This window comes from Argopecten irradians, chromosome 10 (genome assembly GCF_041381155.1).
Source record: "Argopecten irradians isolate NY chromosome 10, Ai_NY, whole genome shotgun sequence".
NCBI lineage: Eukaryota > Metazoa > Mollusca > Bivalvia > Pectinida > Pectinidae > Argopecten > Argopecten irradians.
In genome coordinates, this window is record NC_091143.1 from 13483476 (window position 1) to 13506248 (window position 22773).

At 34.8% G+C, this 22773-nt stretch overlaps 1 protein-coding gene across 1 annotated transcript; it reads right to left on the reverse strand.

Annotated features, from left to right (window-relative positions):
- Positions 1 to 266: 266 nt before the first annotated feature.
- On the reverse strand, positions 267 to 19248 carry LOC138332541 (uncharacterized). Its single transcript, XM_069280545.1, has 11 exons — positions 19206 to 19248; positions 17330 to 17421; positions 14316 to 14435; positions 4466 to 4643; positions 3944 to 4087; positions 3000 to 3085; positions 2518 to 2588; positions 1729 to 1796; positions 1317 to 1458; positions 943 to 1016; positions 267 to 548 (listed from the first exon to the last, which is right to left on the reverse strand). Exons 1-11 carry the CDS (start codon positions 19246 to 19248, stop codon positions 529 to 531), a joined length of 1038 nt encoding a protein of 345 aa, XP_069136646.1. The 3' UTR covers positions 267 to 528.
- Between the last annotated feature and the right edge of the window lie 3525 nt (positions 19249 to 22773).

Sequence of the window (22773 nt, forward strand, 5' to 3'; positions counted from 1 at the left end):
AGTATCTATTGTACTACAAATCCAGATGGTATATCACAGTATAGTAGCTCTACGAAGAATTAGATTTCTTTACATTCACCGTCAAGTATATTTCCACAAACTTAGCCAGCGGCGAATAAAATGGAAAGAATGACAACTATTGCTTATTAATGATTAAAATTGACGAATGCACAAAAAAATCTTCCCGCCGATTAGTCTCAAGAGGGAACCATGGAATTTCCTCCCCGCAAAATAAAACAGCTACATATATATACAGTCCTTAACTCTTTTGGATCCAATAGACTGCTCATGCAGTTCTAACCATTTATACTTCGTACAGCAGCATTCAGACATTCCATTTTCGAACTAATATAAATTGTGTTTAGAATTAAATAACGAGATGACAAAGTGGTAGATATAGGTTTGTTTTTTTACACCAATGTACAACATTACTCAGTAAAAGCCAGATATACCGTACAGATTTCAAAAGTGTTCAATCACCAAATAATTTGTCTTCCAAACAACAACAAAACAGCTTCAATGTCTTTGCTATGATGTGTCTGGTATTTCTGAAAACAGAAAAAAATCACTCAATACATAAACAACGAAATGTTGGAGGAGATTCAAAATGGTAAATATGCTCAGCTACATTATCTTTTAGTTCAAAAGCCTTTTAAAATGTAGTCACCTGACCTCATTCGTCACCTGACCTCAGACATTGACCTTGCCTTACAATGCGGACAAACCAGACTTTCAAATTTTGGAGGCACTCTGCCCCTTTATCAAGCAACAGAACACAAACAGTCACATAATATAATGATAACAATAGATATTATACAAGAAGACACAGTTAGACACTACAATTATCATAATAAAACACTAGGTTAATAATAGTGGTTCTAACAAGATCAAAGTATCTACTGTAGATATACAGGAAATATACTACTATTTATAGTAACAAACCTTCTCTCCTGATCACGTTTTCCACACCTGATACAGTGTTTCTTTGTCTGCGGTTTTGTATTACAACTCGGTACCTGAACAAACAAAAATGACATCCATTAAAAAAATGTATTTGTTATAAAGTATATTTTAAAACATGCTTTTTTAAGACTGATAACAGCATAATTTCTGCCCTTCTATCTTAATTAGAAATGAGTCTAAAGCTTTTCAAATGCAGGGCTGGCTGCAATATGATTACATTTCTCATGATAAACCATCACTGAATACCTCATATATCATCACATAGTTATCATACCCGACATGGAGAAGCCATCAGCTACTACACAGGAGAATTTGTTTTTAAACCACTCTACTAATCTAATTATGGTACTCACGACTGGCCATCAATGTCTACCAGGGTTGTACCGCGACCCCTTTTCTGATGTAGATCCTCAATTTTGGTTGACGCCTGCGGACTATGATCCATCCAGACTCCTGGTTCTAGTTCCCATTGCCACTGGACTCGGGTTTTGGTCACTAAAACAACACAAAATGGTTACTTACTAAATCTTAGGTATGTACATTCATTCATCACATAAAAGATAAAGAATAACAAATCTCATCCATTGACCAAATTTAAGCCCCTAAATTACCTGATGAATTTCTTTAACCAGTAGTACATATCCAATTCCTAATTTATAATATATGTCATGCCAATAATGATTGTTTTCATCAACAGTAGTAAAAGGAATTGGGATTTACATTGTATACAGGTCTAACAATCCTGTCACGGCACCAAATTCTCACCTTTGACAGGGGCTGATCCTTGTGTTCCACTAGATGCTGCTCCATTCTGAGAAGGTCGTCTCCCTGGGCTGTAGAGATTTAAAGTTTTCAGATGTAATACATCTATTTTTGTACATTTAAAACACTTTTTAAACAAAGTACATCCCATAGGCCTGCCCTCTAATTACTTACATCCTTAGAAAATAATTTTACTAGTTTTGAAAAATTGGTTAAAATTTGTATCATCATTTTAGTCAATTTTCAATATATATTGGCCATGGTGACAAGGTGGATAGGATGCCCCATCATATTACCACATCTGGGTCATGAGTTCGAATATCATGTGGGGTAGTTGCTAGGTCCAGAACACTGGTCGGTAGTTTCTCTCCAGCTGCTCCAGCTTTCCTCCACCATCAAAACCCGACACATCCTTAAATGATCATTACTGTCAATATCCTTGGACATTAAACTAATAAACTAAACCATTCTACCATTTTGAACCTTTCAGTGTTATAATTGTCACTGCCTTCATATATCAATGTTGGACAGAAATGGGCATGATGTGATGTGACATAACAGGATGGAACCAGATGAGATGGAATACCACCCAATCTGCCTTTCATGATGGAAGCAAAAAGTTTTCAGTTCAGATTCATGTGCTCCTAAATTTTAATACACTGTTATATAACCAGCTCTGTGACCTTGAAATTGATCCAAGGACATGAAAATTCATGGATGTCCTCATGTATTCATCCAAGCATGCCTGGTTGTCACTAACTATAACTGCTTCACTAAATCAATACCACTTACCACATCTCAATGTCAAACTTCCCATGTATACCGTATCTGTAGTTTCCTCTTTTACCATTCTGCCACCTTACCTGTACACAAGCCATGAGACAAGTTATTACAATAATAGTGATTGGGATGAAATAATAATTCATCATTATTTGAAATAAAGATTTCAAAGCATATTTCATGAACATACTGATTAACATGTGATATTTAAACAAGAACAAACCTACAAGTTAGTGATATAATCCCAAATTCGTAAGGAGGGAAAATACAAAGGAGAGGAAGAAAGATGAAACGAATGGAAGAAAAGATAGAGGATATGATAGAGAAGGAGGGAAGAAAGGACTAAAGATGGATTTGCCTTGCAAATGCCCAAACCAGCTTCATATAAGAGAGTCAAGCTTTTGTCAGGTATAAGCTGATTAAACTTGTTGTATTAATCCTTAATTTATACCATTGCATCCTAATTAAAAAGAGATTAAGGTAATGGCACTTACATGTATGACACCACTGTCCTCTATCTTGAAGACAATTCCAACTTGGTCTTCTCCGCCATCTTGATTATCCCATTCCCAGTCAGGACCTGGTAATAAAATTACAAATGCAAACAATTTCTCACAGTAAAATTAAATTCGTTTCAATTATGTGAAACTCTCCAAAGATCAAGCTAAGGGAAAGATCTCTAGCTAGTTGGACAGAATATTGGGACTAGTATTCTACCAGGGTTATCTGAAAATGTTGGGAATTGAAGCCATGCATATTCATGTACTTCAAAAGATAGCTGTCAAAACATTTTAGAGCTCTGGAGATGCACTGGAGGTCAAAGTGATACAGATCAACAAAGCAGCTTAGACTACGGGAATATCATTAGTCTACTTTTTGTCAGGACAGTAATGCTTGATTAGTTGTGACGATAGGATGGCAAGTTTGAATCAAAACTGCAGTAAGGTTTTTTTTCCACAGAACCTGCCTTTAGTTACCACCTGTGCATATAGACCAACAACTTACTAATATTCAGTGTCCCAAAATGGTCAATTTCAACACAGTCTGAGCAGTTGTAAGAAAACTACTTGGCTTAATTATCTGGACCATTTTCCGTGGTCTTCTGGGTGGTTTTAGACAGGTTTGACTGTACACAAAAATTGTATTCATAATTGAAATTATAGGAGTAGAAACTAAAAGAGATTGAGACCCTTCCTTGGAGAAAAGAACCCGAATTTTTGTTTTCTTTAGGATCAAATACTCTGGAGGCGGAAGTAATCTTAAAGGACTCAGAATAAAATCATCTTCCTAAATTCTGCTGTGGAAATTTACATATTGTCAAGCAGTAAATGTCTACATTATGACCATAGGGTGCAAGTTTGAACTGTGATTTTCACTACTCTCTCCATGCAATCACACATCTATGAAATAAAATATTTAAAATAGAAGCTATATTTACCTCTTCTACAACTGACCCCAACAGCTCCCAGCATGCCCTCTGGCAGGAACCGAGGCTCGTCTACACTTCGAAGGTCGTACGAGTCTTCTGCACCCATTCTATATTTCCCCTTCCTTCCACTATCCCATTCCACGGTAACAAATCCTAAGAGGTTACAAAACATCATAAGGTCATCAAGGGTCACAAGGTCATTAAAGGGCAAAGTTGAAATTAACACATACCATTTTTCTTTGTAGTCTAGTATCATTTTCTATAGATAAATGCTGGTTATTATAGACTTGTTATACTGATTACAGAAGAAAGTGCCAGTGCTATATTGTTTATTACTTTGTACATATTTTGTATAATCCCAGTAAAAAATGTGAAAAATTTTCATCATTTACAAATACCATCACTCATCATAAGCCAATTCAATTGATGTTAGAAACTGATGAGAAAGTGAGTATTTTGTATTGCAAATACTCAAGGATTTACCAATATCTCATACCTACCTCGTTGTTTATGCCCAATAATCATACCTACCTCGTTGTTTATGTCCAATAATCGTTCCGGCCATGTTATCATCCTGGTCGTCCCAGATCCAGTCCCGACCCCTCCGGACCCTCGTCCCCACAGGAAGGGGACCATCTTCTACACCTGTTCCATCTCGGCCACCAGGATTATCTCTTATCTCGGACATTACCTTGTCAAACACAACATTCTGAAAAAAGGCAGCACAGTGTACTTAACTTTTTAATTCATCTTTCATTGACGACATATTATAAATTCTGTTTTAATTGTCACCATGAATTGATATGTGTACATGTACATAATATGAGATTAATAGAATCTGGTTCTGTCAGTGATAAGGGTTATTTCATCAAAGAGTTAACCTCCCTCTTCATAACTCCAACCCCAAGTATAAATTAATTCACAGAGATATATTAGACAATCTATCTTGTGAAGGTTTTGGCTACATGAAACCATGATAGTGTGACGGTCAAGTGGTCAGGAATCTATATCCTGAACCGACTTGAAAATAACCAGTGGTAGCGCGGCTACCGCCACACAAGCATTTTAGGGGTAGAAGACTCTTGCCTAACTACCCTAACCATTGACGACTTAGTTACACCATGGTTTCACCTGAATAGTTATAAATCCTATAAGAAACAACCAGGATTCCAAAATACAGGTACAAACTTAGCCATTTATTTATGAGACGTATAAATAAATAGTTTTACATATAGATAAAATAGCTCTCATTCTTCCATACTTGTCTAATCTGTTATTTAGTTATATAATTTGGATAATGAGTATTAAATTAATTCTTTGATAATAAATAGTAACAATGTTGTAAATAGTTTCAGATCTGATCCAATAAATAAATAATTTATTCCATACTAAAGCTCAATAATAATCACTATCTCAGAGTTATACTATTACTATTACATTTGTACTACAAGTACAAATGATAAACATTCTTTTACAGAATAAATAATCAATAATGAACCACTCTCAACTTGGAATAATCAACTCCTATATTCTCAGCAGAATAAATCCAAGTATAAATACAACTCTAGATCTATTTCCAAAGCAACTGTACTAATAAAATACCAAAATATTAGATAAATCCCTTCTATTATAGTAATTCCTAAAAGTTCCTTTAAATAACCCTCTGATTCAATAATCTATGTATAATGCAACTGTAGAATTCCAGCCTAAACTAACAGAAATGTAAGAAATCCCGTTACAAAATAACGGTAAAACTGTCCCCTTAATAAATCACATATTTACAATAAATTCCCAGAAATATTACATTTAAATACAGAAAACCCATCCCACACATATAAACTACACCTAACCTAATACATAAAGACAAGACAAGCTTTGGAACTGAGGAAACACCTCTTTGTCCATCGCTACACACCCACCTAAACAATATACGACCGACCCAGACAGAGACAGAACGCAGACTGACTGAAACTCGTTGTGACGCAATGTTTAGAATCCGAGCGCGTGCAGCGATTGCTGGATTTGCTGGAAATGCTGGATCGCTTGCTGGAAAATCTCTAACCAAAGTGAAATATTATTTAATAATGATAAACCCAAACATTACAGAGCATAACTGTGGTAACACACGTACCTTTATATTTATAATCATTATTAAACTATCGTCTGCAACTATTCAAGACGCCGGAAGTGTTTCCAATGTAAACTACGAATCATCAGGGAAAATACGAAACTACCGTAATATGCCAGCTCCGCCGCTGTCATACTAACATCATGGCTGCGTCCAGTATCGAGAACATGTGTTTCGATTTACCGATTACCTGACAACTAATACATGAAATAACTTTGTAAGTAGTTCTAATAATAGATTCATGAATTATCCAATTGCTTGTTTAAACCGTGTGATATACATAGAAGAATATTCATACCGAAACTATGACAAAACGTGGTGTTGTCACACAATCATCACAATACTGACACAATACCATTGTATTTCACAACAATTAGATACACACAAAATTACAGGTGTGTTCCAGTTACACTCCCATACTTCCTGATAAAGATACACACAAAAGTACAAGTGTGCTCTATTTACTTCAGTGAGCTTATATTAAAAATATAAGTTATCAGATGAGATCACGCAAAGTTACAATACTTTGTGCTATTATTTACTTGAATAAGTTATGATACATATTCTCAATATTCTCAAACCTAGATACACACAAAAGTTACATGCATGTTCTAGCACAGTATACGCGATATGAGCCACTTTACATAAGAATGATTGTTTCTCTAATTTTAGATACACACAAAAAGTACAAGTGTGTTCTAATATACAGTATTTACCCGAAATGAGCTACTCTACATAAGTACGATTGTTTCTCAACTTTAGATACACACAAAAAGTACAAGTGTGTTCTAATATACAGTAATTACCCGAAATGAGCTACTCTACATAAGTACGATTGTTTCTCAACTTTAGATCCACCAACAAAAAGTACAAGTGTGTTCTAATATACAGTATTTACACCCGAAATGAGCTACTCTCTACATAAGTACGATTGTTTCTCAACTTTAGATCCACACAAAAAGTACAAGTGTGTTCTAATATACAGTATTTACCCGAAATGAGCTACTCTACATAAGTACGATTGTTTCTCAACTTTAGATACACACAAAAAGTACAAGTGTGTTCTAATATACACAGACTTCCTTTATATCCACCCGTTCCTAGCTATAAAGCTTTTATAAGTTAATGCGTTAGATTAAAATACAATATAACAGTTTTCACACTGTTCGACTATTAATACTTTACAAGTATTTATACTACACGACTACTCAAAGATTCAACTAGTAATATGTTTGACAGAAAACTTTAAAATTTATGATATACCAGACTTAGCCAACTATTTCTATCCGATATGTATATATATATGTAGTTAAACTATGTTACAGGGACTTTATAATATATTATTCCAGACTCAGCACCAGTACCAATTATATAAACTCCAATGATATCCTATTTAACAGCTTACGACTTACATTCACTCTTCTTTACATACGAGATAGTTTGAACTTAACAAATACTCTAATTAACAATCACCTAAAAAAAATAGTCCGTATGATCTATTTCATATGTCTGAATACAACATTTCCCGAAAAATTTCCCCGGACAATAAACAGATGACAAACTCTGATGTACAGCAGGCCAAGTTTACGAGTGATCAGACTACGCCAGTGACTTACGATCTTACAACTTTTTACAGTGTGCCAGAGGATCGTATCCTGTTCTGTAAATCACGTTATGTCATCAACCCTAGTTAAACCCCAAGAAATCCTTTCCCATGAATAAAATAATTCTAGACAAATGAAAAAGAACACCGGTAACTATATACAACAATATACATTCCTACTGTTTCTCCTTCAACACAACCTTTCTCTTCTTACTCGCACACACACACCTATTCTCCTTTTCTCGCAACTTACGTTCGAGAGCTCTCTCTTCTCCTTTCTCTCCTCTCCAGACTCTCAAGCTAATTTTGTCTCTAAATGGTGGATGGGCCCCCCCCCCCATCGTAACGCTCCTGGAGCAAAGCAACAGAAGATCCTTGCAGCCCAGGAGGAGACTATCTTGGACCTGTCCCGCCACGCTTCGGAGTAGTATTACAGCAGCCGTGACAAAATTAGCTGAGAGTCTGGAAGGACTGGACATATTACTAGTTGAATCTTTGAGTAGTCGGTGTAGTATAAATACTTGTAAAGTATTAAATAGTCGAACAGTGTGAAAACTGTTATATTGTATTTTTAATCTAACGCATTAACTTTATAAAAGCTTTATAGCTAGGAACGGGTGGATATAAAGGAAGTCTGTGTATATTAGAACACACTTGTACTTTTTGTGTGTATCTAAAGTTGAGAAACAATCGTACTTATGTAGAGTAGCTCATTTCGGGTAAATACTGTATATTAGAACACACTTGTACTTTTTGTGTGGATCTAAAGTTGAGAAACAATCGTACTTATGTAGAGTAGCTCATTTCGGGTAAATACTGTATATTAGAACACACTTGTACTTTTTTTTGTGTGGATCTAAAGTTGAGAAACAATCGTACTTATGTAGAGTAGCTCATTTCGGGTAATTACTGTATATTAGAACACACTTGTACTTTTTGTGTGTACTCTAAAGTTGAGAAACAATCGTACTTATGTAGAGTAGCTCATTTCGGGTAAATACTGTATATTAGAACACACTTGTACTTTTTGTGTGTATCTAAAATTAGAGAAACAATCATTCTTATGTAAAGTGGCTCATATCGCGTTATACTGTGCTAGAACATGCATGTAACTTTTGTGTGTATCTAGGTTTGAGAATATTGAGAATATGTATCATAACTTATTCAAGTAAATTAATAGCACAAAGTATTGTAACTTTGCGTGATCTCATCTGATAACTTATATTTTTAATATAAGCTCACTGAAGTAAATAGAGCACACTTGTACTTTTGTGTGTATCTTTATCAGGAAGTATGGGAGTGTAACTGGAACACACACTGTAATTTTTGTGTGTATCTAATTGTTGTGAAATACAATGGTATTGTGTCAGTATTGTGATGATAGTAAATAGCAGGGTACACTTGTACATTTTTGGTGTATCCCTGTAAGCATTCAAAAGCGTGAACAAAACCATAAGTTATCAGAGACCTATTTTTTTTTTTTTTTTTTTTTTTTTTTTTTTTTTTACAACTTAAGTTTTATTCAAAATTTTGTAAGAATTTTTTTAATCAAGGAAACTTAGGAAGCACAACATCTATTATTGAAGTATGTTGTTTGTCATATATCTTGATAATCAAAGTCCCAAATTTACAATGAAAAAGAGTCCCAATTTTATGGTGCACAATCCTTAGTCAGTGGAGTGATCTAATACTCGTCTCCTCCTTCCTCTTCGGCTTCTCCCTCTACGGAGTCCACACCAACTTTCCTCGTAATCCTTCTCCAGAGCAGCCAAATCCTCGACTAGGGCCTCGGAGACATCTCTCCTTCTTCCATTCCCCTCTCCAACATACCAGTGCGACAAAAGCACAAACGCTTGGCATACATCAAAGTCAAAACTTGTGATCAAGAGCGAGCCCATGCCCTCAGCAATGGCAGTGGTGTTACTCAGCTCATGCAAACAGCTCTCTGTACCTTTGCTAAATCTCCTCCTGGTACAACAGTGGTGGCTGGATCAAAAACAAAGTCACCCCTGCTCTCGGCTCTCCAATCTTACCCTGCTTTAACCCTAATTTCGGCCAACAAGTTGATCAAGGCGTTCCTCATTTCCCATCCATCTACATCTATCAGCTACAGTCATCGAACACTTAACCTGCTAAAAACAATGTCTTTCCAAGTCTCTTTATCTGTAAAAGTGGAATTCTTTTGTTTTATGTTCCTCCTACCTCCTGGTGGTGTCAGGAGCACATAGGAGGTTGGTTCCTCTGGAGCCATAGACACAATCCCCGCTATGTACATTGCTGTCAGAATCAGAGTCTGTAGTTCCTGAGTATCATGGAATTACCATTTCCCCTCCTCTCTTCATCTGAATAAGATTGAACTAGTATTACTGCAGGACGGTATCTGGAACCTCTGGCAGATCTCTTCGGACTCCTCCCCCTAGACTGGTCAGTTACTCTGGCACTGTGTCCTTGAGTCTTCATAGTCTCATGCATTCCAGTCACAGCATTGTTGATGGCTGTCAAACTGGTTCCCAATGTAGACTGCATGGCCTTCATGGTTTCAGCTAACTGCATCATGGTCGTGTTAACAACATCATCATTATCATTCCTTCTGTGATGTAGGTCTTCTACAGGCTGATGGAAGTCCTGTAATGACTTATAGGCTGAGGCATTCTGGGAGTGTGAATGTCCCTGGTTGGTCATCAGCTACTTCAGTAATCTCATCAATATCTGTATCTTCATTTTCAGACATAATGGTATCAAGTTGTCTTTTTGACTGTCTTGTTCTCCGCCCCAGGCATCTTCTAGGAATGATGTAGGATAACTGGAAACACGCAGTTTATCCTAAAATTTTACACCACTTTACTAGTAAACACCAGCTTTATGGATATACGATACCACTCTCTATCAGTACGTGCCAATACTGATTGGAGGAAGAACTCACTTTCTTGTGAAACTCACAATTATTGTGGAAATATCAACCAAATCTTGGTGAAACACACCTTCTTGGTTAAAGAACTTTTTATAATCCTATCCAATAGGCCTATAATCCTATGCCTCGTCTGCGTGAAACAATCTACTTCTATAATGTAGGCTCAAGGTATTACTTCAGGTCCAAGTATCAATAAAGTGCTTATTAATTAAATCTTGCTTCTCTCTCATCAACGGCTTGATTCGTCAATCAACGTCTTGTATCTAAAACAAACACAAATACAAATATTTCAGGTACTGTCCTCCACAGCACCAGTAATTAACCAGGTAATTAACTAATTAAGATTTTGTACATAAATTATCTACATATCCAGGTAACAGAGAAAATCCATTATAGTAAACACCCTTGCTTATGTACTCTAGCAGTCTCCTAACCCTGCTCAATCCTCACGGAGTAGGAACAAGTAATAAACTGTATGCATCTGCTTCCACATGTACTTGACAGACATTACCATAGGATATAATTGTACAAGTTAAAACTTTACAGATTTCTATATACCGCACAGCAACCACCGCTGCCGGCACACAAATATATTTCTAATACACCATATATACCCAATATATAGTTTAGTAAAAACATTCATATACAAGCAAAACTCTGAAGGATCCAGTAGTTTACCACATAGAATTAAGCATGAATAATCCAAACTAATACAAAAAAAATTGTTGAAATATTTACATTATTACCTCTGCCTCAAAGAAGCCATTCCCAGAAACTTACTTCTCTAGGGGGAGCTGGTCGTCGGGTGGGTCAAGGGTGGTTGAGTGGGAGGTCGGGTGGGGGGTGGCTGGGTTGAGTCGGGTATTGGGACGTAAACAAATATTCAACCCGATTTCTTCCAAGAATCAACGTACTTTTCACCTTCACCTTATATAAATAATAATATATACCAAAATAAATACTTTCACTCCGGTTGATGGAACGGTACATCACCAACCCATATAAGAAAAAAAAAAAAAAAAAAAAAAAAAAAAAAAACCATATGTCTACACTATACCACAGGTATCTATTTTATAAGATTACCCTCTATCTATTCCGGAATATATCCCATACTAAAAATACCTATTCAAGTACAAAAATAATGCTAATTTATTAGCCTTGAGCCTCAAAGGTCCCATAAAAAAAAATAAACAACCAATAATTTGTGTACCAAATCCATAAACTCCATCTTATATATGTTGATATTCTTATAAATACTAATTTAAAAGCAATAGATTCCATCACTACTGTAAATTCTAACACAAAATGTGACGGTCTAAGTGGTCAGGAATCTATATCCTGAACCGACTTGAAAATAACCAGTGGTAGCGCGGCTACCGCCACACAAGCATTTTAGGGGGGTAGAAGACTCTTGCCTAACTACCCTAACCATTGACGACTTAGTTACACCATGGTTTCACCTGAATAGTTATAAATCCTATAAGAAACAACCAGGATTCCAAAATACAGGTACAAACTTAGCCATTTATTTATGAGACGTATAAATAAATAGTTTTACATATAGATAAAATAGCTCTCATTCTTCCATACTTGTCTAATCTGTTATTTAGTTATATAATTTGGATAATGAGTATTAAATTAATTCTTTGATAATAAATAGTAACAATGTTGTAAATAGTTTCAGATCTGATCCAATAAATAAATAATTTATTCCATACTAAAGCTCAATAATAATCACTATCTCAGAGTTATACTATTACTATTACATTTGTACTACAAGTACAAATGATAAACATTCTTTTACAGAATAAATAATCAATAATGAACCACTCTCAACTTGGAATAATCAACTCCTATATTCTCAGCAGAATAAATCCAAGTATAAATACAACTCTAGATCTATTTCCAAAGCAACTGTACTAATAAAATACCAAAATATTAGATAAATCCCTTCTATTATAGTAATTCCTAAAAGTTCCTTTAAATAACCCTCTGATTCAATAATCTATGTATAATGCAACTGTAGAATTCCAGCCTAAACTAACAGAAATGTAAGAAATCCCGTTACAAAATAACGGTAAAACTGTCCCCTTAATAAATCACATATTTACAATAAATTCCCAGAAATATTACATTTAAATACAGAAAACCCATCCCACACATATAAACTACACCTAACCTAATACATAAAGACAAGACAAGCTTTGGAACTGAGGAAACACCTCTTTGTCCATCGCTACACACCCACCTAAACAATATACGACCGACCCAGACAGAGACAGAACGCAGACTGACTGAAACTCGTTGTGACGCAATGTTTAGAATCCGAGCGCGTGCAGCGATTGCTGGATTTGCTGGAAATGCTGGATCGCTTGCTGGAAAATCTCTAACCAAAGTGAAATATTATTTAATAATGATAAACCCAAACATTACAGAGCATAACTGTGGTAACACACGTACCTTTATATTTATAATCATTATTAAACTATCGTCTGCAACTATTCAAGACGCCGGAAGTGTTTCCAATGTAAACTACTAATCATCAGGGAAAATACGAAACTACCGTAATATGCCAGCTCCGCCGCTGTCATACTAACATCATGGCTGCGTCCAGTATCGAGAACATGTGTTTCGATTTACCGATTACCTGACAACTAATACATGAAATAACTTTGTAAGTAGTTCTAATAATAGATTCATGAATTATCCAATTGCTTGTTTAAACCGTGTGATATACATAGAAGAATATTCATACCGAAACTATGACAAAACGTGGTGTTGTCACAATAGTCCATTACTCTATCTTGCTCCCATTTAACATGTTTACTTGTTGCTTTAATCAATTACCCAGAAATTATTATTCTATAATCAACTTTTAATCCTTTATCCATTCATTCATTTATAATATATAATTTCTTAACTTAATGTTTAATTATTTCCAATTCTTTAATTATTGATTTACCAATTAATCAGTTAATTCCTTTCACCCACCAACCCACTCATCCTCTCATTCATTCATTTTATTATATGACTGGTGTTTTTGGCGTATTTTGATTGGCCAATACATATCTCAGAAGTATTCATCAACTGCAATATCAACCCCGAAATCGGCAGCGAAAAGCACGCGAGGTTACTGGACTCAGTCCAGATACCTCTCGCAAGTCCAGTAACCTGTGTCAACTCCCTTTATATGTGAAGTTTCTTAATTCAATGATGTCGGGATAATCTATTGTAACGTCATTATCATAGTCGGCAACATAAATGGCGGAAGGCAGCAAGTTTACTGCGATCAACGGTGATCAACTGCGAACTTCAATTTATGGAAAACGTTCATGAATATCAGACGGGCAGTTGATGCAGCGATAAAATACTCTGGTTCTACCAGTCTATAGCATTAGCAAGAAGCATTTGGATATTTACCATATAAATGTAATGGGTAAACTACTTTTGTGTAAAAAGAACATATGCAAATATCATTGTTTATTATAGTAAAGTCTTTTTGCAGAACCAGGTTAATATCCTGTAAATGTCATATAATGATATACCCCTTGGCCTCCGGCCTCGGGATATATCACTTACTTAGGTTGATAACTCACCGTATCCACCTGAAAATAGGTTGATAATTGTATAATATTCACTCACTTACCATCTCATTCATTCATTCATTCACTCACTCACTCACTCACTCACTTTCTCATTCATTCATTCATTCATTCATTAAATCATCCATTTTACCTACCATTTCGTCATCAGTCAGGTCTTTGCCTGTGGGATTGTCTCTGACCATTTTCTCCATCACCTGCCGCCCGAAGTCTGGATTATTAATGGCTTCATCGGTCATCACACGAGCCACTATTGTCTGTTGTACGAATATTCAAAATAAAAAAGAAGATAATCAAAATATCATGTGGCCATTTATTTTCGTGAGTCAATAAAATCTGGATTTCAACTGAATAAGAAAACTGAATTTTATTAATTAAAATTCTGTAATAAAGCTATAAATGAAATAGGATTTATCTATAACTTATTTAGATTTTGCAGATAAAATTTTTTGCGATCACATTAATGATTCTACCCATGAGATCACAAAATATTATTATCCAATGACCTTATCCTTCCAATGAAAGACTTACCTAACTTCTGATTTCCCTCTCATTTCTTCATATATATCTCGTCTTTCAATCAGTTGAAGACAAGCTATGTATTTATGGTTGTTGGAAGCTAAGTATTAGGCAGGGGAAAAGCTTTAACTTTTGAAAACTTTTAAACAACCCCATGTGGGTTTCAGACTCGCAATCACGAGGTGGACAGCGAAAGGTAGAATTTTGGTACACCCTAACCACTAGGCCACCACCTAATGTCTAACATAATTGTACAGATTTGTTCTGGTGACTGCTGATTGTATGTGAATACTTTCCTTGTATAAGGAAATAAATGACAGTAACTTGCTTCAGACCCACACGATAAGTGTTTACACAAGCACACACTTCCTGTTGTGGTTAGTGGTTTAAGTGTTGATAATTTTATACAATAAATGATATATATTATTATATATAGTCCTAAGAATCTATAAACGTCATTTTATATAATACATCAATCAAAAGGTCCTTGTGGCCTGCATCGACCTCAGTATTTCAGTAATATCAATAAAATAATATAGTAATTATTCAAGATATTAGATTTTAGAGAGATAAATGCAAGATATTAATTATTGATGCATGTATATCAATCACATTTCCCGTTTGAAATGTGGTTATGATAAAAGCATGCATTGTTTCCTTTAAACTTAAAAAAAAAAAATGCTGGAAAAACTTATCCTATTCAACAACTTTTCACAAGTCATAGATTTGGACCAATTTACTTACAACCAGAAGAAACCTTTTACTAAAATCAGGTAGAAACTGTTTCCTTTATTCAGTAGAAACCTTTACTTACATCCAATAGGAACTTTTTTACTTACATCCAGTAGAAACCATTACTGACATTGAGTAGAAACATTTTACTTACATCCAGTAGAAACATTTTACTTACATCTAGTAGAAACCTTTACTGACATCTAGTAGAAACCTTTACTGACATTGAGTAGAAACCTTTACTTACATTGAGTAGAAACCTTTACTTACATCTAGTAGAAACCTTTACTGATATTGAGTAGAAACCTTTACGTACATCCAGTAGAAACCTTTACTGACATTGAGTAGAAACCTTTATTTACATCTAGTAGAAACCTTTACTGACATTGAGTAGAAACATTTTACTGACATTGCGTAGAAACCTTTACTGACATTGAGTAGAAACCTTTACTGACATTGAGTAGAAACCTTTACTTACATCAAGTAGAAACCTTTACTGACATTGAGTAGAAACCTTTACGTACATCCAGAAGAAACCATTACGTACATCCAGGAGAAACCTTTACTGACATTGCGTAGAAACCTTTACTGACATTGCGTAGAAACCTTTACTTACATCTAGTAGAAACCTTTACGTACATCCAGTAGAAACATTTTACTTACATCCAGTAGAAACCTTTACTTACATCCAGTAGAAACCTTTACCTACATCCAGTAGAAACCTTTACTGACATTGCGTAGAAACCTTTACTTACATCTAGTAGAAACCTTTACGTACACCCAGTAGAAACCATTACTGACATTGAGTAGAAAACATTTTACTTACATCCAGTAGAAACATTTTACTTACATCTAGTAGAAACCTTTACTGACATCTAGTAGAAACCTTTACTGACATTGAGTAGAAACCTTTACTGACATTGAGTAGAAACTTTTTACTTACATCCAGTAGAAACCTTTACTTAAATCCAGTAGAAACCTTTACTGACATTGAGTAGAAACATTTTACTTACATCCAGTAGAAACATTTTACTTACATCTAGTAGAAACCTTTACTGACATTGAGTAGAAACCTTTACTGACATTGAGTAGAAACCTTTACTGATATTGAGTAGAAACCTTTACGTACATCCAATAGGAACTTTTTACTTACATCCAGTAGAAACCTTTACTTACATCTAGTAGAAACCTTTACTGACATTGAGTAGAAAACATTTTACTTACATCAGTAGAAACCTTTACTGACATTGAGTAGAAACCTTTTACTGACATTGAGTAGAAACCTTTACTGACATTGAGTAGAAACCTTTACTTACATCCAGTAGAAACTTTTACTGACATAGAGTAGAAACATTTACTTACATCCAGTAGAAACCTTTACTTAAATCCTATAGAAACATTTTACTTACATCCTTTAGAATTTTTTTACTTACAACCAGTAGACACTCTAAGTTACATCCAGTAGAAACCTTTACTTACATCCAGTAGAAAACTATAAGTTACATCCAGTAAAAACCTTTTCTTAAGTCCAGTAGAAACTATAAGTTACATCCAGTAGAAACCTTAACTTACATCCAGTAGAAACTCTAAGTTACATCCAGTTGAAACCTTTACTTACGTCTAGTAGAAACTATAAGTTACATCCAGTAGAAACCTTTACTTACATCCAGTTAGAAACTCTAAGTTACATCCAGTAGAAACTTTTACTTACATCCAGTAGAAACTAACTACAAGTTACATCCAGTAGAAAACCTTTTCTTACATCCAGTAGAAACTCTAAGTTACATCCAGTAGAACCTTTACTTACGTCTAGTAGAAACTATAAGTTACATCCAGTTAGAAACCTTTACTTACATCCAGTAGAAACTCTAAGTTACATCCAGTAGAAACTTTTACTTACATCCAGTAGGAACTTTTTACTCAGTCTCCCTGCATCTTCCACACCGGCAATCTCGCCTCCTGTTTTGTTTGCAATATATTCTCTAGAACACTCTGAAAATTTCAGTATTGTTATAAATAACACAATTGAATGTTTGAGTACATATTTCAAAACATGTAAATAAGGCTGTAGATATTGTAAATTGTATTTCCTGTGAAGAAATATTGAATCCATATGTGGGGTACAACTTGCACAGCTGTGTGATTTGTATTAACACAATGCACATTTGGGCATACAATGTATGTACAATGTACGTAATGCACCATTTGTGCATGCTGATCTTAAATATGAATACCATATTTGACCCAATAAGTGCCCCTCCCCCTTTTTGAGGCCACAATTTCACTCACTTGATTCAAATGTGGATTGAAACTATGAAATCTGTGCTTCTCTATATAATGTCTTTCAAATTGATTAATGACTGACTTTGTGCAATTATTTTGCGAAAGGTTATTCCAAATTTGGTCCTGATAAGCATCCTTCATTTTTAAGCCCCCTGGGAGCTTATTGAGTCGAATACAGTATTTGTGTTGAATATTGAAATGGTATTCAAGAGGACTTAGCATGTGTAATATTTTTACATATGTCACTAGTTCAGTATAACTTGAACCACATTTCAACTGGCTGGAAATTCTCAGTAACATCAATGTGACATAATAACTTGTGACGTCAGGATTCAAGGACATTTTGACAAAATGAAAGCCTCCACAGATATTTTGCAACATGAAATTTTTACGTTGAGATTCGTCGAAATGTATATTGTTGTAGTTATGTGATGAAAATTATTTAAAAAAAAAAAAATATTCTCAACTTTGTGTTCATTTTCAAAATGAGATTTTATGAAACTTTGCAATTTAAAAAACTTCTTAGATTCATTTAAGATAATCTCATATGAAATCAAAACTCGTTGAATATGCTATGTATCTTTCTTAGATTAAAACAGATGCAGTAAACTTAATGAAATCCCCAGATCCAAGGTACTCGCACCATATCAGCATTACCAACAGGTTTTACAGGTAACCTTACGATGTTCACTCTTCAAGTCTGTCAGAGAACTCTATCAAACTGTTGTTTAGCCTTAAACAGAAAAAAACAAAATTCCAGTGTAAACAAATCTAAAATCAATTAAAATGTTCTCATTGTCAAAATGAATTAATTTAACAAATGATGATACTCATGCAATAACATGACATGCAGGTAAAACCTGCTATGTACACATCTCTGGGTCTTCATGGATATTGGATAAAATGATACAAGCAGGGCAAGGATTATACTTTATAAGTGAGTTAAGGATTCGTGTCTGTCTCTTTACATTACTAAACACCACGCGAGAGACGCCTATGAACCGGGAATAAAAACCGTTTTTCTCAAACAAATATCTTGTCTTATCGAGTCAAACGAAACACCATTGTAAAGTTTATTAAATTTTCACGACGTTTATAACCTGCTTTAAAGACGGAATGTTTAGGGGATATGTCTTAAATTTTCGTTAAAAAAAATCGACAGCTCATGAAATGACAGCACCGCTTCAGAAAGTAAGACGGTAACCCTCGCACACGCGCAAGCTACATCAAAAGCTGTGCCGGCGGATATCAAAGGAAAATCAGTCGTCGTCGCCAACGTCACGGTCAGTGCACAAACACAAAAGGGCCTACCTTGGATTTCCCAAAACCCAGTGTGACTTAGCCTGTTCTCATATATCGTACCTTGAAGCACGGGGGTACCAGATATTAAAGCCAACTGATTCAGGTGAGCTTAACAAATCACAGTATAGAAGTGCCTTAAACGAAAAGGTATTCACGCTAAAGCCGAGTCTTTGGATAGTTGTAGGTCTTACTCCTCTTCTTGAGCAGATCATACCATGGGGTATGAGTATACATATGGGGCACTGTCCATTATCCTGGCGGTCTGGTCTCGATGACCATTCTGATATTAAGTACATACGATGGATTGTTCTTCCTGATTACGGAAAGACACGCAACACTCACCTATTTCGAAGAGAATAAGATTTTCCCCCCCCCCCCCCCCCCCCCCCCCCCCCCCCCCCCCCCCCCTGACCCCCCGATTTTAATAGAAGTTTCTTAAAATAAGAACAACTTTTTTAACTAAGTATGCACAAAAGAATGCAGTAAATTGGTAGATTGTACTAAAAATATCTTTTGTGTCAAAGAAATATTTTGTTTTAATTTAAACAATGGTTTAATGGATAAATAAAGGATCAAATTATTGTGTCCGAAACCAAGGAATACAGAATTCACATTTAAACACATTGTTTAAAATAAAACATTAATATTTTAATATTTATGAAATATTATATCCTGTATCAAGCTACATGTTGATACATTTTATACACACATGTTATAACACATATAATATATAGACAGGAGATTTCAAACTTTAAGTCAGATGACCAAGAAACTGGTGGATTTTTACCTGTAAATACATTTAAATAAGTTTAAATGACATTAAGTTTTACCTCTTATGTAGATAGCACTCATACAATAGTACCAGGCCCGTCATTATAGGGCTAGCCCCTTCTATCTCCAGGTCCTCTGAAATATCAAATTGCAGTCTTTATCATTTCCTAGTTTATTCTATATGCGCTCATTTATGTTCAAATAGCATCTTCAATGGATGCCTTATTTTAAGTTGTTGTAAAGGGTGAAAATCAATAATTTACAGATTCCATGGATCAGAAAGCATGATACAAATATACAAGTCTTCCAGAAAGCATTAAGTGCATATATGGCTCTTCTTTATAGTAAATGAAGAAATGATTATAATTTAAGAAAATAGAAAATCTTTACTTGAAAATTTTCATGTTTAAATATCCGTGGAGATATAAACTTACCCAGGATGTCCCTGATTTTTCGAATTGTCATTAGTCAGGTGCAGAGCACAACTTGTGTTTTTACCGAAGGTTACTATGGCGATATTCACTTCCGCTAAAGCATGATTACTGCACACTCCTCCACCCCTGGTAACATGGTAAATTGACATTAGTGTGTATATCAACATCATCCTGCTGCTATGTAATCACTGTCTTTAATGTGAATTGAAGATTTATTAAATGAAGTTGGTTAGGGTGCAAAAAACTATAAATTCAGATTTTTAAAGAACTGATTAATTCATCAAGATAATCCAATGACAGGATATTGTAAATTTGGACATTTACGCCAAGGGGAACTTTTTGCTAATTTCATGGAAACTCTTTTACCGCCAAAAATTCCACCGTGCATAAAGTTTTGTTAATTTATAAAGCTATATTAGCAAAAACCTGATGCTTATACCTATACCACAAAAATAACACAGACACAAATTTGTTTACTCTTGCATATCGCAAAAAAAAAGTACTTAAAAAATTATCTTCGTTTACAGCGTATCATTTTTTCTAAATCAATATCTGTACCTTCTAAGAAATTATTGACAAAATCCTTGGCCTGCTGTATGGGGATGCCCCGCATGCTCTCCGATGTATCAATACAGATGATAGTATCAGCTCCATCAGATTTCGGATCACGACACTGACCCGCTGGAAATAGTGAGAAACTAATTCACATACAGTTCCAAAACATACACATACTAAACATTTACTGATTTCAGGATTAATTTTGTCTATGGTAGTAAATATTTCAACAATACGTTTTCTATTTTCATCATTTTAATCAGAAAAGATATTCACAGATTTAGTAATATTTCATGAAACTACACAATTCAATACCATAAGAGGTAAAAATTATTTCGTTTTTAGGAGTATTAGCTGCTTTTTCCAGCTTAAAAGGTATGGATCATGAATAGAGAAACTATGTATATATTTGCAATCCATGAAAAGCTTATGTTTTTTAACATCAACAAGAGGTCCCTGAGGGATCTTGGAGCCCACTAAAGAATGATCGAAATCGAAGATGGTAGCCGGTCAGCCATCTTGTTGATCAAATGGTCCCAAAATGTAATATGCACAACTAGGGCCCTACGGGAACCTACAAATTAAATTTGAGACAGATCCCATCAGTGCAATCTGAGAAATAGCGGTAACAAACTTCAACTATCAAAATCCAAGATGGCAGTCAGTAGGCCATCTTGATGGGACCGATCTGTCCTAAAATGTTAATATGCACAACTAGGGCCTTAGGGGAACCTACATATGAAATCAGAGACAGATCCCTTCAGTACTTTTTGAGTAATAGCGGAAACAAGAATTGTTAACGGACGAACGGACGGACAAGAGGACGACTGACCACAGACGAAAGGCGATTTGAGTAGCCAACCATCTGATGATGGTGGGCTTAAAATCGTCATAGTTATAAGTAATTCGCTTCAATTTTCAATTTTCATGGTACATTAATTTTCATGGATGAATGACTGGTAAATAATCAAGAATTTTTATAAATCGGGTGATGAATCTGACACGCTGAATAAAGAATGAAGTTGTGTTATACTAGAAATGAAAACGAGGTGTCGCACAAGGTAAACCTATTATGACCATAATCTCCTTATTTTTAACGACACCCCCATAATTTCTGATTCCTGGACATTTCAAAAGCTAAGATATTTGATTTTTGTAAGATTTGTAAAATAAATCCTGACTAATATGTTTGAGTTTGATAACCTATATATCTCATATAGAGTTTAAAATGACTTAATGGATTTAACAGTAAATTGGTCGCTGAATCTTGAGATAATACCTCATATTAAAAAGAATTTTATTTGGGTGTGAAAAAATGGGATTTCGTTGAATCTCTGGAAAGGTGATGTGTTGTCATGTGTAAACATTGGGGGTGTATTTTACCAGAGTCAATTAGATCAGGAAGATAAAGTTTGGAATGATGAAAAGAAAAATATGTTTATCAAAGAAATCCAAAACAGGGCTTTATCTATAAAAAAAATGTTTATGAAACATTTCTTAAATTCTAGATGCATGAACATTTTACTTGCGTGAGGATAATACACTATTACAATGAAAGCTTAAATTTCTCTTCCCATCAAAATCTACAAGCTACAAGTTTGAATTAAATTTTTCGTCTGTAAATTTTCATCATTGTTAAAATTGCTCTTCCCATCTAAAGCTACAAGTCATTTTCTTTAGAACCTAAATTTTCTGTATGTAAATTGTCATCAATCTCCATTCTAATTTAAATGTCGGTCTATCTAACATAAATATTTGTTTTTCAAATGTTATCATGGGATTTAGACCGTATCATTTCTGTTTCTTACAATGTAATCAAAGTTATCGTTGGAATGCTAATGGGAAATAGTGATATGAAAACCTATGTCAAGATATTATACCCCAGCACATCCCTGCCGTGGAGTATGATGCAAAAATCAATCTTGTAAACTAGAGGACCCCTATAATATTTTTTTGGGTAGGCTAACAATACTTTTAGAACCAGAATCCAAATCTCTCT

Coding starts and splice junctions, on each gene's coding strand:
- LOC138332541 (XM_069280545.1), bottom strand. CDS start 19,248: ATGTATACTCATACCCCATGGTATGATCTGCTCAAGAAGAGGA. Junction 2,589..2,999: donor AGGACAGTGGTGTCATACAT/GTAAGTGCCATT, acceptor GCTTGTGTACAG/GTAAGGTGGCAGAATGGTAA. Junction 1,017..1,316: donor GTAGACATTGATGGCCAGTC/GTGAGTACCATA, acceptor TTGTTTGTTCAG/GTACCGAGTTGTAATACAAA.